The sequence below is a fragment of the Gambusia affinis genome, linkage group LG16, assembly GCF_019740435.1.
Source record: "Gambusia affinis linkage group LG16, SWU_Gaff_1.0, whole genome shotgun sequence".
NCBI classification, from domain to species: Eukaryota; Metazoa; Chordata; class Actinopteri; order Cyprinodontiformes; family Poeciliidae; genus Gambusia; species Gambusia affinis.
The window spans coordinates 6,925,329-6,941,561 of record NC_057883.1 but is presented as its reverse complement, the minus strand read 5'-3'; the positions used below and the strand labels follow the sequence as shown (position 1 = coordinate 6,941,561).

General features: G+C 42.3%; 1 protein-coding gene across 2 annotated transcripts in view; it reads right to left on the bottom strand.

The window, feature by feature from the left end:
• Positions 1 to 1,496: 1,496 nt before the first annotated feature.
• trim9 (tripartite motif containing 9) overlaps positions 1,497 to 16,233 on the bottom strand; it is a 36,599-nt gene continuing 21,862 nt past the window's right edge. Inside the window, exons 4-11 of one of the 2 annotated variants that reach the window (XM_044143006.1) lie at positions 16,107 to 16,217; positions 15,862 to 16,015; positions 15,212 to 15,357; positions 12,680 to 12,818; positions 9,702 to 9,740; positions 7,577 to 7,880; positions 7,345 to 7,507; positions 1,497 to 6,623 (exon numbers count right to left, since the gene is read on the bottom strand). In XM_044143006.1, coding sequence (XP_043998941.1) covers positions 6,546 to 6,623; positions 7,345 to 7,507; positions 7,577 to 7,880; positions 9,702 to 9,740; positions 12,680 to 12,818; positions 15,212 to 15,357; positions 15,862 to 16,015; positions 16,107 to 16,217 — 1,134 coding nt within the window. In that variant the 3' untranslated portion in view covers positions 1,497 to 6,545. The remainder of the gene's footprint in view (positions 6,624 to 7,344; positions 7,508 to 7,576; positions 7,881 to 9,701; positions 9,741 to 12,679; positions 12,819 to 15,211; positions 15,358 to 15,861; positions 16,016 to 16,106; positions 16,218 to 16,233) is intronic. The other variant, XM_044143007.1, reaches the window with a different exon arrangement.

The window sequence follows — 16,233 nt, the reverse complement described above, 5'->3', positions numbered from 1 at the left end:
TTTTCAACACTGTAGCTCTGAAGATTGAAAAAGGTTGTCATTTTGGAGACAGTATCCTCAACACCAATATTTTCCACCAAATCAGAGACGAAATAAGTAGCATGTTTGATGGAGGAAAATCCTCTCGGGCTCTGAGCTAAAAGCAAGATGGCAGAGAGCATCGAACTATATGCTTTAAAATATTACACAATTAATTTAATTTCACATAATTATCGCGGTAGAAGCCATTTTTTTTGCTAAATACTTAATGAAACATATTGACCATGTTTGATGTTTGTTGTGAATGACGTATACTCGCGAACTAAGGAGGTAATTAGTCCAAGTATGTCGTTTATTGAACGTTTAGAAACTACAGCGGCCGTAATGCCCCACAGCAAAGGTAAACAAAGGTAAACAAAGGTAAAATAACCCGAACAGGTGATCAACTCAAAACCACTCCTACCTTTTTACTCTCTCTCTCTCTCTTTGTAATTTAAGCACACCTGTTACCGTGGCAACTGCCTGCGCCCCGCCAGCCGAGTAGAGATTACGTTAAAAACATAACATTCAACATTCATACGATATCAGGTTTCCAGGCTTGATATTTATTGTGAAATTATTAATAAGTGCTTTCATGAAAATGGTTGATTAGTTGAGTTAAAACTCCTGCTCTGCTAGTCAATGTTATTATTTTGGTAATGGAACTGAAACGCACAGAATTGCGCAACAATAGGGGAAGGAAGGGGGGGCACCAAATCTCCATAGCAACCATGGATGCTATGTTGATGGCAACAGCCGCCAGGAGAAATGGTTTCCTGCCCCACCATCATAAATACTTAAAATGTGTTTTCCATTTAAAACAAACAACCAAATGGTTCGTCGTGTTCTTCCATGGGCTCCACAACTTTGGCTTCAAAAGACTTTTTTTTTTTTTTGTTCGTGTTCGCCTGGGTTACTAACGCCATCTGCTCCCGCCCTCCTCTATGTAAACATGTGGAACATTGTTTTGCCGGATGTCTTTCATTCAAATGCAACGTCCATCCATCCATCCATCCATTTTCTATTCACCCTGGTCCCTAATGGGGTCGGGAGGGTTGCTGGTTCCTCTCCAGCTAACGTTCCGGGCGAGAGGCGGGTTCACCCTGGACAGGTCGCCAGTCTGTCGCAGGGCAACACAAAGACATACAAGACAAACAACCATTCATACACACACTCACACCTAGGGAGAATTTAGAGAAACCAATTAACCTGACAGTCATGTTTTTGGACTGTGGGAGGAAGCCGGAGAACCCAGAGAGAACCCACCATGCACAGGGAGAACATGCAAACTCCATGCAGAAAGACCCTGGGCCGGGAATCGAACCCAGGACCTTCTTGCTGCAAGGCAACAACTCTACCAACTGCGCCACTGTGCAGCCCTCAAATGCAATGTGCTTCAGTAAAATCAAGGACAACATGCAATTGAAGCATAAGCAACTTTCATCAAAGAGGGGAATAAAGAAAAATTCGAGGCAAGCCGTTGTTGACACCGATTTTATTGAAGATTCACAGACACGAGAAATACAGAGGCTTGTTAAATACTTCAAATAATCATATAAGTGGTAAGATGTGGTAATAGTAGACATAAAACTGTGACAATTAATAATCATATTGTCTGGAAATTATAAAGAGGACAATTTCATTTTTCCATTTGTCAGATTATCATAAAGAGAAACTTCAGGTTCACTGTAACTAAAACTGAACGCAACATTCCCCCTCAGATCAGACGGGGCAAAAAAATGTAAAAAAATAATAAAGAAAAAAATCCCTCTGGAGATATAATGAACGTACAACACACAGTCACACGCATACACTCTCACGCAAAGATATGTATATACATTTGGAGATGTAACACCGAGTGTCGCCCAGCGACTGGGTGTAAAGTTTATGTAGGTTGTAATATGAATCTGCGTCCCCGTAGTTTGCTTAAACCGTGTTAAACTATTTTTTTTTTCTTAAAGAAATCGGGTTGCATTCACGCTGAGTAAAATCCCCGTTTCCTTTTGTTCGGTTCAGAAGCACACCTTTATCAGATCTGTGCCGATGTTTCCACCGAGGACTTCCTTGGAAAACCCCCCAAAAAAACAAAAAACATTTATCTTGAATTCCGATGTTACATTGTGAATTTATTGTGACTTTATGCAAGTACAGAAGGGCTAAATCGAAGTTATACTTTAAAAACCAACCAGCTAATTCTTGCAAAGCTCCCTGAACGTGGTGTAACTTGCTGAACCTTCTCGGTCAAAACACACACACCCACACAAACTGAGGAGTTATTATGCTCACTGTGTGCTGATGTTTCTGTATCATCGTATGGCCTACCATTGGCTTTAGTTGCTTTAGAGAAAGAGAGAAAAAAGGTGAAATATTCCTTTAAAGATAGTGATAGTTACAGTCCGTCCAGAGGGTTTCCGGTGGTAAAAATATGCCCTTTTACGGTAGAAAAAGAAAGAAAGCACGTAGCAGCAGATGAGGTTAGGCATCACAGATGTTACAGTCGACTCTGCTGAAGCAGTTGATTTCGTCTGAAGCAAAGTTTCACAAATGTTTTAGGGGAAGTACAAATGGGGGAAAAGGCACACCCGTGAAGCTCTAACACAGGATAGCACCTCATGTGTATGCTAGACAGGTGCCTTAAAATATTCACGCCCTTTGAAACTTCTTTCACGGTTTTGTCGCATAACAACCACTAACGGACTTTCGTTTTATTGCAATTTTAGGTGGTGGATCAAAATAGGTCAGACGTGCGTTTATATTATATATTCAGCCCCTTTTCATCTAGATATCAGCCAAGCTGAGACAAAATACAGGGTGGGCCATAAGTCAGCAAAAATAAGCATGCCCCACTACAATATGTACTTTTATTTTAATATAAATCTTAAATCTGTGTTTCTTTTGCCTTCCATTTCACAACTATACGCTACTCAGTGTTTGTATCTCACATAATATCCTTAACGAAATAGTTCAAAGTTTGCGGTTGTAACGTGACAAAGAGGGAAAGAGCTCAAGAGGAATGAATACTTTGGCACCGTTCATCCGTTGGGCTACAAGGATCTAGAAAACAACTTTTGAACCTGAAATGGTAACGTTTCCCCTGATGTGGCCATTCAGCATTAGGATTTCAGTTCCTTCCGTTTTCTGTTTTATTATAGAAAAAAAAAAAAAATCAGATACAGACATTAATCCTTTGTGAACTCTACTCAGAGGTCAGACTGCCTTGACTTAGAGGTCAAAGCACAAAATGATCCTTCAGGTCTAAAATGTTTCTTCAATTTTTAGCTCGACAGAATCGCTGCATGTTCACCGCCAATTCTGCTCAAGTCACTTTTATTTCATTTCTTGGCCTACACCTAGTTCAGGCCAATCTGGCAGCGTGTCGATCAGACAGTCTGTCGCTCATGTGACGGAGGTTTTACTTCTCATGCTAGCATGCTAACATGTTGCACAAAGGTCCGCTGGGTCACAGTATTTTACTGTTGAATGGTTCAGGTTGTTCTGTTGTGGAGCAGAGTAAAGCTAATTCTTACTATGCCAGACAGCATTCGCTTTGTCTGGTGCCTTATGATCTGTATTCATCGGCTGTGTTTGGTGCTAATTAGCAACTGTTAGCATGAAAATGAGGCCACTAGTGCTTGGTAAAATTGTGTGAGACAGACTTCTTTTTTTTTTTTCAGCTCTCACAGACGTGGAAAGTCATTGTTGCTTTTGTCCCGTTAGCACGCTTTAGCACTAAACCGGCAAGCTTTTTAGTCAGTACGTACTGAAAAGAATGTTAGCCAAAAAACAAACAAACAAACAAACAAAAACAAAAAAACATTCCAGTGTCTCCCGTCTTGTTGCTTTTGTAGACATGTAAACTGAAAAGCCTCTAATTTCCCCTCCAAAAAACCCCCGACCTCTAATAAAACGTTTAAAGCAGACAAGCGCCGCTCGCCGCTCGTCGCCTCGGCTGTAACTGTACATCGGCGAAAAGGGAACGACAATAAATTCTTACTAAAAATCTCTTAACACCAAATAACTTATTTAACTTTACACCTCTTTGCAATAGATCATTTCAATAACAATATTACAAAAACTACCAGAATTCAGTCACTCACAGTAAAAAAACAAAAAAAAGAAGCCCAAACTATGTGAACTGCTTTAGCACCTTAAAATAACATCTTCACAGTCGTTTAAAACCCCTCGACCAAAGTCCCTCCCCGTTTTGAAAGCGCCATTGCAAAAGAAAAAAAAGGTTTTCCTTCCTGCTGCATCCTAAACCTCGATGCTGTAAATATTGAAAAAAAAAACCCCAAACACAATACAGAAGTTTCACTTGAGTTAAGCCACTAAGAAAAGCTTCCCATTTACACAGACGAAGATAATGACACTGATATGGCTGGGAGCTGGACTCTGGTCCAAGGGTGATGGCTGGCAGCCTACACACACACACACACACACACACACACACACACACACACACACACACACCCACACACACACAGTCACACAATATGACTTCTCATTCTCAACTCAGTTTTGAATCCACATCAGTCTTCAAGACGGAAACCTGACAGAGGCATACGCATCAAGAATACAATATATTGAGTTGTAAGAAAAAAGAAACGGTTAATACAAGATCTTCCTTGTCTAATGAATTCATAAAAAAAAAAACCTCCTTCATTTAAGAGAAGAGTTGGACATTCTGCCAAGCATTTGTTTCTTGTGATCTGAGCTTTAGCGTCATAGTCAAGGCTGCGTTCACACTGCAGACGAAGGCGTGACCCCTATCTGATTTGTTTTTTTCTGAAGATGAATCTGAGCGGCAAAAATCCGATTTCACTTTCAAATGCGCTCCAAAATCGGAAAAGTAGCTCCATCTTTACGTAAGAAGTGTCACAGTCTGTGCAGCACAACTCCCGATTTCCAACGTGACTCGTCCCAAATCGGATGATGTTCTTGAAAGTGAACAGACGTGTTGCATTGAGAAGCCACGGAAATGTGGTACTATGTTGCACCGAATGAGGCGGAAAGCGGCACGACTGAATGTAAACAGTAGGGGGGGGGGGGAAGAAGCACGGCAGACGCTGTTGACGGAGCTAATCGTCATTTCCGGCAGCTTCGATTGAGCGCCGTCAGACCTGACGTGTGACGAGATTCGGAGCGTCCGTATTTGCTTCTGCGAACACAATGGGCTGCCTGCAACATCAAGTCTTCTTCTGCGCATGCTGCCAACCGTTCTCAATCATAGTCTAGTAATATCAACAACACACGAAGAAACAAACCCTAACCCTCTGAACTGAGCATTTATACCTGCAACGTGAAGGTAGCCCAACTCTTGACTGTAGGCATGGGCTGGTTACCAGTAACAAGAAATCCCAAGGTTTCAAAAAGCAGCTCTTTGGAAATATTTAGCTAATTATGGCATGGACAGTAAAGGGGAGGCACTCATCCTTCTTATGGAAGCAATGCTGCTTGCTTTTCTGTTGAGCGGGTGACTGCTACATGAGCAGATAGCCTGACAACTGAACTGGCTGCTTGTTATACTCCCAGTGTTGCTCTAGAAAAGGCAGGACAGCAGAGAGGTGCAAGTTGTTGCTTAATAAGTCAATTATCTTGGAAACTAATATTCCAAGATTTAGGGAATGTTGTGATATTAGACTTTTTGGCACATTGTTCATTCCACCAATGTCTGAATTTTGTTCTTCTGGTGTTTCTTTATCAGCATCTTCAATATTCTGTGAGGTTCTGTCACAGGTATTTGTCCCCATATATCAAACAAGGGATTTGTTATTACAGCAAATCCTGGTGATCTTGACAGATGCTTTTCTATTTAGACAGAACCTACTCTGACTTATCAGCTGCTAAAGTAACAGAAAAGTTACGTTAGCAGTAACTTTGGTGACAAGTAGCTGGAAAACTGAAGGGAAAAACTCAGTAACAATCCACAATAATCTTAATATTGACTCGAATGATTTGAGTTACAACACTTTGTAACTTGAATTTTTTTTTTATTTGAATTTGAATTGGATATTTGGGAATATATTATGTACTTGTGCATTACGAGAAAGAGGGGATGAGTGGGAGAATAAATGTTGATGCCTGTCTAAGAATCCTGAAATATATAAATTCACAAAGTGATAGGAACAAAAAAAAAAGGCATCTATCTTATACGTTCCTTGAGAGTTTCACACCAGCCCAGGCCTAGTCTTGACTCAATGCACGTATTTTCCAAAATGTAAAAGTACTCCTTCAGTTCAGTTCGTTACTGATCCTCTGGACATTCTGGTGAAACATCCCGTCTTCCCTAAGAATAGGAGTAATCGGCACCATATGCACTGTCCTGCACACGGCCGTGTCCAAAGCTTAGGCATGAAAAAGGCATGGCTTAGGGCTGTCATGAGGCCTCCGACGGAGAGTCATGGGGGTCATTAGGTCGGGGCGACAGACGGAGAGTCGAGATCAGGAGGGCGAGGGCGGGGTTAGAGGTATTGACCTGCGACGGGGCGGGGAAGGGTTCAAATCCTGCCCAGGTTTCGCTGCGGTCTTCAGCACACGGAGCTCGTTGGGTCTGCCTCCCCGGGCGTGTAAAAGTCAGGGATGGGTAGCCCAGTGTGAAGAGTGACCTGAAGAAAAACAAAACATTAGCATACAAATATTCATGGAGAATATGAATATTTCTCCATGAATATTTGTATGCAGGGAAAATCTTGGAGGCAGGTTTTGCCCTGCAGGTGGAGCTGTAGAGCTTCGTTCTCAAGAGGAGAAGCTTCACAGAAACTTCCAGAGGCTCTTAAGAGCATAAACCAGCTGATATTTTTGAAATGTACATGTCATACCAAATGCAGGTTTTAGCAATTATAGTTATATTCAATGGCACTGAATTTCTACAACAGACTCTCACTAAAATTTATTATCACTAGGTTGAAAATTGTGTCTGAAAGATTAATGTATTTATCCTCTTTTTGCAAAGGTTTCATCCTTTTCTTTACTTTTAGACACTGAAATGCAAATAAAATAGTGGTCATATAAGAATGGAAACACATTCCTGTAGCTGATACTCATCAAAATTATAAGTTGTCTTTTTTTTCCCAAAAGGTCATGTAACATTCAAAGTGGAGAGAACATTAAAACAAACACTTCAGACAATACGGACAGTTCTGGGGGGTTTGAAACATCATCATTCCGACTTTATCGCAACAACGATAAATCAAAATTCTTATCACGATAAGAAATTTATCACGATAAATGATAACCGACACAAAAAAATATTTGTGCCATGAACTATAGACCTGATTTTTAAAAAAGAAGCGTTTAACTCCAGTAAGGTGCGGCGTGGTTTCCTACCTGGACGTTACGGTTGAGGCTGATGGCGGGGTAATAAGCGCCTTCCAAGCTCTCGAAGGCAACGGGACCCTGCTGCTCATCGTTGATGAGGAAGATGAGGATCCCACGTGTGAAGTCCAGCAGCATTCCTATCGTCGATCCTTTAGCGACGCCACCATCCGTCCTGCGCCGTCACACGAAGGGAGTCAGACGTAATCCGTGTCTGGATATTTCCACACAAACAGTCCCTTACCTGTTGGTGTGAGAGTTGTTGTGCATGAACCAGGAGCGGTTGTTGTCCACGTACATGGCCCAGGCCTTGTCGTCCTTCCCCAGCATCACGTCCTTCAGGACGTCGCCGCGACAGATGCCGAAGGCCGGGTCGGGGTGGTTGTCGTAGCGGTCCACCGTCATTTCCCAGTAATGGACGCCGCGGGAGAAGGCGGCGGTGCCCAGCACCACCCGGTCGTCGTAGCTGTTGCACGACACCGTCAGGTTGTCGTTGGAGAAGACGATGTCGGGGTGAGCGGACGCCGGGTCGAAAGTGAACCAGGCAACTGCGCGGTACACAGGGAATACGCGTCACTGTCAATCACATCACTGAGCGCAAGCGGCGGCGCGATGGCGGCGCTTTGACAAACGTGACATGAATCAGGAGGGTGGTGGGCAAATGAGGAAACGCTACACTGTAAAAACATCTTCATGAAAGATTATGATTATATTAGGTTAGTAATCCTTATAGTTAAACTCTAGAACTTATGATTACATTCTTAAATCATATATTTGAGTCAAACTGTCTGAAAATCTTAACTGGTAAATACAAAAAAAAAAAAAAAAACACAAAACAAAACAGTACAGATAGTAGTTCACCGAAAATATATTTATATGAAGTTCTGTTCATGGGATTTAGGGCTCATATCTCACCAGCAGCGGTTAACTAATTTTCCTAATTCATAATCCAGATTAGTTGCTCCTGGAGGCTGAAGTCAACCGACAATAAAGGAGCCAAGATGAAAGCGGACTTCTACCGCCTTTAAAAAAACCCCTGCAATCTCAAAAACGTCACTTTAGTTTGGTGCGAATACTATCTTGTGAAGCAGATGTGTATTTACAAAGGAAATTGAGCTTGGAGGCAGTGCACCATCAATGGTCTTCCTGATGGAAACAAGTACTGGAAACAGAAAATGTTTCCTGTCGTTAGCTATTTTTGAAGAGCGAAGAAAAGCAGAATCGTGTGTGAGATGTAATTTGATGACAATAATCAGGTTCAAAACAAAACGCAAATATTAAGGAGAGGAAACAGGTGAAGGATTCTGAACGGTCTGAAAGGCTGAGAATTAAGACGGGGAAAAATGACACAGTTTCACTTTGGAAGACCATCGATGCTGGACCTCCATGCCTTGTGTAAATAACCGTAGACTTTTATGTAAATAACGGCCAAATGAAAACATGAACAGGATTTAAAGCTTCATAAAACCTTGTTTCCATGAACTCCTGTTATGTTTCTAACACTGGAGTGGATAGAAGTCCGCTTTGGTCTAGCGGTTAGCTTTAGCCCCAAGATCATCAAATCAAAATTTGATCTGAATGTAGATGTCAAGAGATTAAATCCTTATAACCTTACAACAAAACTTCACTTCAAATACTTATATGATAGGAAAACTATGGTAGAAACTGGACAATATTGTGATTATTGTAAATGTAGTACAAAATTATTATTTTGAACAATTTCAATGTATTAAAGTCATTTACTGCTTTGATATTGTAATTTATAGCAACTAGCTATAGTCACTGATGACATTACACATCATTCGATGGACATAATCTGCATTTTATTTTCCTCACCAGATCACACTTGGCCCATCTACAAGCAAATCCTTTAATTTTTTTCTTTTTTAACCCAGGCATAGGATACCCAATAGATTTAAATAAAAATGATGGATAAAGTTAAGCAAACACAGGAACCACCAGTTATTCTGGTCCCGCGTAGAATACCCAATGTCCTCGCACTCCAAAAATTAACAGCTAAGACTGCAGAAACTGAAAACGGTGAAATCACACCTTCATCGTCTACACAGGTAAACATGGGAGTCAAGCAGGCGGGCTTTTGCTGTTTCTATGGGCTGCACCGTTCCTGAACGTCTACAGCTTTCCGCGTCCCCCACGCGTAGCATCGCTCCATTACCCCGGTTTGATTTCTCAAAGGAAATAAGACACAGACATTTATTAGGGGCCCGTATTAAATGTTTAATATGTGGAGCCCACAGAGCAGCAAACTGCCCCCCTGCTGGTCGGAGTGTGACGACCTCACTGATGAAACAGGCAGAGGCCCGGAGGGGATTAGGGCGGAAGGAGTCGACCGTGACAGCCGTCCATACCTGTGCCTAGAGACTGAATATCGCATGGAGGGAGTCCAGCTGAAATGTGATGACATGAAGGGGGAGAGAGAGAGTAGAAGAAGAAAAGAAGCGGGGGAGGGAGGTAAGAGGGAGGAAGAGCCGAGCGAAGCAGCGGCGAAGACAGTGTGTGGGGGGTGGGGGGGTTTGGGGAGGGAGAGCGGAGAAGATACAAAAGCAGATTTGATCAGGGAAGCCGGTTCACCACCGGCGGTCAAAGACCGGAAGATTTCCTCAAAGTCAACCAAAGAATCAGGAAAACATTGGAGAACACACAATGAAAATAAAGAGAATGTCACTGTAATTGTTTTTCTCTCCTAAAAACCGACAAAATCAAAACAGTCTGCTCAGGCTGATGGCTGCACAAAAAATAAATAAATAAATAAATAAATAAAAAAAAGAAAACAAAAGCTGAATTTATCTGCAAGGTTAGACCACACAGCTGCTGAGCGCTCGCTCTGGATGCTGTCCGGGGTTTTTCAGGTCCACAGATGGATGACGCGCTCCCCTTAACTATGCAGAGCAGCATTTAACTAATGGCAAAGCGGGAACACAAGTGGATTACACGCCAAGCAGATGATGCTGGACGTCACGGGCTTAAAGGCTTAAACATATTCCTATGCGGTATTCGAATCAGACTGAAATCTTGCAGAAGACACGTCGAAGTATTAAATTGTTGTATTACAAAACATTAAAACAGGAATCAGCTGAAAGTGACGCCAAATAACTGAACATCACTAAGAAAAAAAAAACCTGCAAGATTTTAGTCTTTAAGCTTCACTATTTCTTCTATAGATTCTATGGAGTCAAGATACGATTGTATCGACACAAAAAATATCGTTCAGTCAGCTCTAGTCAGGATAAACAGCTGATGCAATCACAGCCTTATTGCTAACACACACAAAGAAGTGCAAGAATCTACGGCTGCGAGAATATTTTAGTCATAATGATGTAAAGTTGTTTCTATATAATGACAAATACAAAGATGCTAATGTTTGTGGCTCTCAAAAACAAAACAAAGCAGTTTCAGTAAGATTGCTTATTACAATATCATAGCTTTCAGCAGTTTGTTTGGCAACATTTATCCAGACAACAGAAAAATATTACGGTTTCTATTGGTTCAGGGTCAAGCCTCCTTCTTTTGTAAGGAATCAAAAATTGAATTCGATTTACAAAATTGTCTCTGTTTAGAATAGAATATTCTCATCAAGCTACTCGAGGTATTTTAGATTGTGATTGAGGCAGTTCCAGCCTTCAAAACAGTGAAATGATCCTTTAAATCGTTACAAAGTAGGAATATAAAATGATTCATTTGAACATAATTAGAAAATAAATGTACTCTCATTTTTCTTACAGTGACATCTTTCTTTTTTCCCCTTTCAATCCCTTCCACCGCCCCCTAACACAGTGCTGCCCTGAACCAAGAACCGTAAGACTATTAAATAAAATCCTACTGCTCCTGACGCTGTAGATCTAAAGTCTAAATGCTCTGCAAACAACATTGTAATTGCTTTGTTTGGATAAACGTAATATCGACTATAGTATTTGAAGATGAAAAGCCTCCTGTAACTCCCAAAGTACTGAAACTTGTTGCCATTCTCCAGACCACAAGTAAAAAACAAAAGATTTTTTACTTTAGCCCACAGCAGGCCTTTCAGATGCAATCTGGCTTAAATTTCCTCGTGTGAGGCAAAGTGACAATTCATCGCACCGGTTCGTTTACAAAAAAATTAAGGTATAAGTCTAATTGCGTAAGCTTTCTGCTGGACATGTCATGTAAAGAATAATATAACACGGTTTCTTTTGGGAACTTAACAATGGCTTTCACACAGTTTGCACAGATTATCAAGTGGCTCTACTTTCCCAAAAACAAAATCAGTTCGCTTCATAACCAACAAGAGAGGGCGGCCTGGCAGTTTGGCCCGCTAGAGGACAGTCGGTAATGGATCTGCTTTCTTGGCTCTCTCTGGAGTCAAACTTTGTGGGAGAGAGCAACTTTGATCCCAAACGCTGACGACTGACAATCTGGAATCCTTTGACTAAATGGATCAGCGCTGCTTAATGCTGGGCTGTCAGAATAATTAGTTGTGATTAATTGAGATTAATCGCACTTGCAAATTTAATTGCTTGCTCACAAAATGACTGGGCTTGTCCGTTAACAAAACGATTGTGCACACATTTGGATTTCAAACAAAATTTAAACATCGTTAAATAAATCTAGAATTCAGTGGATTAGAGGGGCAGCATTGCGTGCTTTCATTTTATAGCCGAATCACGTTGCCTTCACTTGTGATAAAAATGCTTCATATATCAAATATGACTGAAATTCGACTTGTAATTTAACGCCTTGAAATTGGGCCTCTGTCTCCACCTGCTCTTCTCTGAAATTCCAGCTTTCAAGACATCATCACAACATGGCTCCTCTATTAACCCTTTAACAACGATTTTATTTATTAATTTTTTTTACCAGCGTTTCACTCAATAGTTTCTCCTATCGTGATCTCGGCAGATGCTCAGTCCCACCAGGTGTTTGATAATTGCTGCTGGCCAGTCAGTGGGAGCTGAGTCGCGGAGAGGCTGCTCTGTGAGGCCGAAGCCTGGAGGCTTGGGAACTACAAAGGAGGAGGAGCTGCGTCTTGGAGGCGGGGCTAGGTCCACCCAGGCGTTTTGCCCAGCTGAATGGTTGCCACAGGAGATTAAAGGATTTCTCAAACATGCTGGAAAGAATCACAGCAACACTCCAGGTACGTTTTTGATGAATAACATGACGTAAAGCTCAAAAAAGTCTATTTAACACAACACCGCCCCTTTTAACTGAAATCGATTATAATAACTGCGATTAATTATCGAACCGTTGGATGGCGCTAACTAGTGGAATAATCAGTGGGAAGTGCTACGGCTAAGCTTTTTGTGAATCCCATCCACTGAGCAGGAAGAGGAGGCGGCGATGCTGGACTTACTCTCAGAGGTCTGCATGATCAGCGTCTTGCTGTACTGGCCCACTCCGCTGGAATTGAACGCCTTCACTCTGGACTTGTATGTGCTGTTGAAGTGGAGCCCGTCCACCGTGCAGATGGTTTCCGTCCCCACATACACCTCCTGCAAAACACACACACACACAAACACACACCAGCTTCCCGTTAGCCCAGCCAAATGCAGCAAGTGCGTAATTATGACACCGAATTGAGGGGTTCCTGCTGGATCTGATGGGGGAGGCGATAAGCGATGGCGTGGGCTCGCCGGTGTATAAATAGACGTTAGGGAGGATCGGGGGGAGGAGAGGGGACGCGAGTCGCCAGGCTCAGCGGGAGGCTGCGTTGGTTGGACTCGGTGAGTCAGAGAGTAGAGGATGGAGCGAGAAAACTTCCCTCGTTATTGAGTGCACAGTTTTCTGGCAAAATGTCGCTTCATACGGTGTGGGAGTTAAAACGGTGCAATGGAAACGCGTGTGGAAATTGTTTCCAATTTACAGGGGAGCCGCAAAATTCAATCTTAAGATATTGTGCTGTGAAACGCACACAAACACCACGACTGTAGAAATATTTCCCAGCTGTAGCACTGTTTCTAACCGGTTATTAGTTACTGGATACACTGGATGATTCAAGATTGGATACTGCAGCAGTAGTCATTCACTTTTGTACAGTGTTAAAGGGGCAGTGTTTATGTGTCGTCAAGACACATAGTTCTGTTTAATAGCACAATCAAGCAACTGTGTTAGCTTCGAGTGTTGCGTGTATCAAATGCAACTTAAAAGAAATTTGACATCACAATTTAACGCTTTGAAATTGGGACTTTGTTTCTTTAAGAAACTCCTGCTGTTTCTGAAACTCCGCCTTCAGGAAGTCGCCACAACATGGCTCCTCTATTAACGGTTTAACAACGTTTTTACCAGCTTTTTACTCAAAAGAAGCTCCTATAATGAACCCAGCAGTTCCATCAGGTGTTTGCCAATTGCTGCTGGCTAGTCTGAAGGAGCTGAGAGAGGGATCTGCAGGGAGGCTGCTCTATGAGGCCAAAGCTCAGAGGCTTGGAAACCGAGCTGCGTCTCGGAGGCGGAGCTAGGTCCACCCAGGCGTTTTGCACCGGAGATTGGAACAGGTGTGTTTTTGATCATTTATAACATGATGTAAAGCTCAGATATTTTTGATTATACATGCCCCCTTAAAATTTCCCATCTTTTCACATCTTTATACAAATGAACACTTTGTTTCCTCGACTGTATAATAGTAGAGAAATATAACCTTTGCTGTTTTTTTTCAGCAAAATAAACAAAGCCTGAAAAGCCAAATATCTTGAAGGCTGAGCGACTCAGGCAACAGACCTCACTCGCTGAGCTTTTCACAGCGCTCTAATAACAAATCCTAGGCTGGGGGCAAAATGTTAACAGACATGGATATCCACAGCTTTTGTAGGTCGCAGTCCTGACAAAGCCGAGCAAAGATCCGGTGCGGTGGAGCAGCGGTGGGGGGGGGATAGATTACACGGTGAGTCTCTGTGTGGGTCTGGAGACCCTTTTGATCCCAGATCGCGCTTCATGCAGAATCGTCCCGGCTGGCAGCTGCGTTTCAGGCCTGCGCTGCGAAAACGCGCAACGTATCACCGAGTGCTTCTGGTCCAGTTTGCAGTGCGGCTGTCTTAGCACACAAGACGAACTCACGAGTAACTTTTCAATAAGACACAGGAGCTTTTTTTTTTAGGTAAATAACTGATGAAAAAGTACAACTGGAATATTATTTCACTTACTGTGAGACACTTCCCCATGTTATATGTGAAATAACTTGAAGGTGGAACTAGAACTTCTTTAAAATATATATATTAAAGGTGCATTTATTTAAAACAAGCTCCAATACAGCTCTGGGAAGAAAAAGAAATAAATAAAAGACCACTGCGCTGAATCCCATTGAAAACGTGATGGCTGTGCCACCAAATATGGATTTCTGAACTCTTCCTGAGTGAAAACATCAGTATTGTTGTTACTAGATGAATATGAACTTGTTTCCTTTGCATAAATTGAGGTCTGGAAGCACTGCACAGATAAGTACAAATTTTTTGCTTGGGATTTCGAAGACATATTGTCAGGAGTGCCTAGAATAAAAGAACAATGTTCATTTTATTCAAACATATAGCTATAAAAAGTAAAATAAGAGAAACCGATCATTTTAAGTGGTATCTTAATTTTTTTTTTTCCAGAGCTGTATATGGTTGAAAAGTTACTTAGAAGTTTGTTTTGTCTTTTTGCACTAGAAACTAAACCAAAAAAAGAAACTTTGTAAGATATTGATTTTTTTTTTTTTTTTTTTTTTTTTTTTGCAGTGTGTTCTCCTGGTAGTTGGGTTTTGATCTCACGGTTAACGGTTGACATTGCTGTCACATCCTCCGTTCTTCGCCGGTCATCTTCCAAAAATCTGGCTTCCTTCTCATTTCTATGTTGCCATCTAAAAAAAAAGAAAAAAAAAAAAAAAACAAGCATCGGTGCCGCGTTAGGTCCCTACCCTGAACGGCCCGCCGTTTCCGTCGTCCAGCTCCAGGATGTAACCCTCGACGGCGATGGTGGAGAGCGGCGGCTGTTTCCATGACAACGTGGCGCTGTTGTTCTGGGTACAGCATTCTTCTAGCTGGAGGATGGGAGCAGCTGGGACTGAGGAAAGAGGAAAAAATAAAAAACAACAGGACAGATTACAGTCTGAGATGTGAAAAGACATCCACCACACACAGCCATGCTCCAGATTTCATTTTCATCTCCTTATGACACATAAATCAACAGCTTCCGTAAATAATGTCTACAGACTTTTCGAGGAGTTTCGACTAAACGTAGGGATGCTAAAACGATCATGAACATCCGAGGTTTTCTGCACAGTCCTGAATACGAAGCCGGTGTGAGGTACAGTTTCTGTGTGAGAGCTAGACAGGTCAGACTCAAAAACAAGCTTTCTTTAACTCCAGACTCAAGAGGCTGCTGCCACGGAGAAAGGAGGACACCAGCAGAACAGAGCAGCAGATCCCAGGAAGTGCGCACTACATGCCTAAATACCGGAGGGTTTACGTTTTGATAACATGGTTGATGCACACTTTTTGTTCTTTTTGTGCGAGGAAGATTTAATAAGACAATTGGGAAATCTGTCCGAGGCGACCCCTCCTTTACCTTTCATCTGTACAAAGTCCAGCTGGTGGATCGTTTGCAGGAGGGGCCCGCTGTCCAGGGTGAGGTCAAAGTCACTGGTCATCCTCGGGGTCAGGGTTCCCTTCCCCCACTGGCTCTCGTTCATGTGGACCCTCCGGATCAAAGCGTCCGAGATCTGAAACCGGACACCGCTACATTACTGGAAAAAACAAAAGGAACCCCCTACCCCCAAACTTTACTTCGAAATTTCCCAGAAGTCCTTTCACCTGCAGGAAGCCACTGGGATCGTTCTCCTTGATGACTTCCAGGCAGTACTCCATCAGTCCTGTTGTCTGGCGCAGCTTCACTGTGCAATGGGAGATCTGATCCCGAACCACCTGGACAGATGGGGTA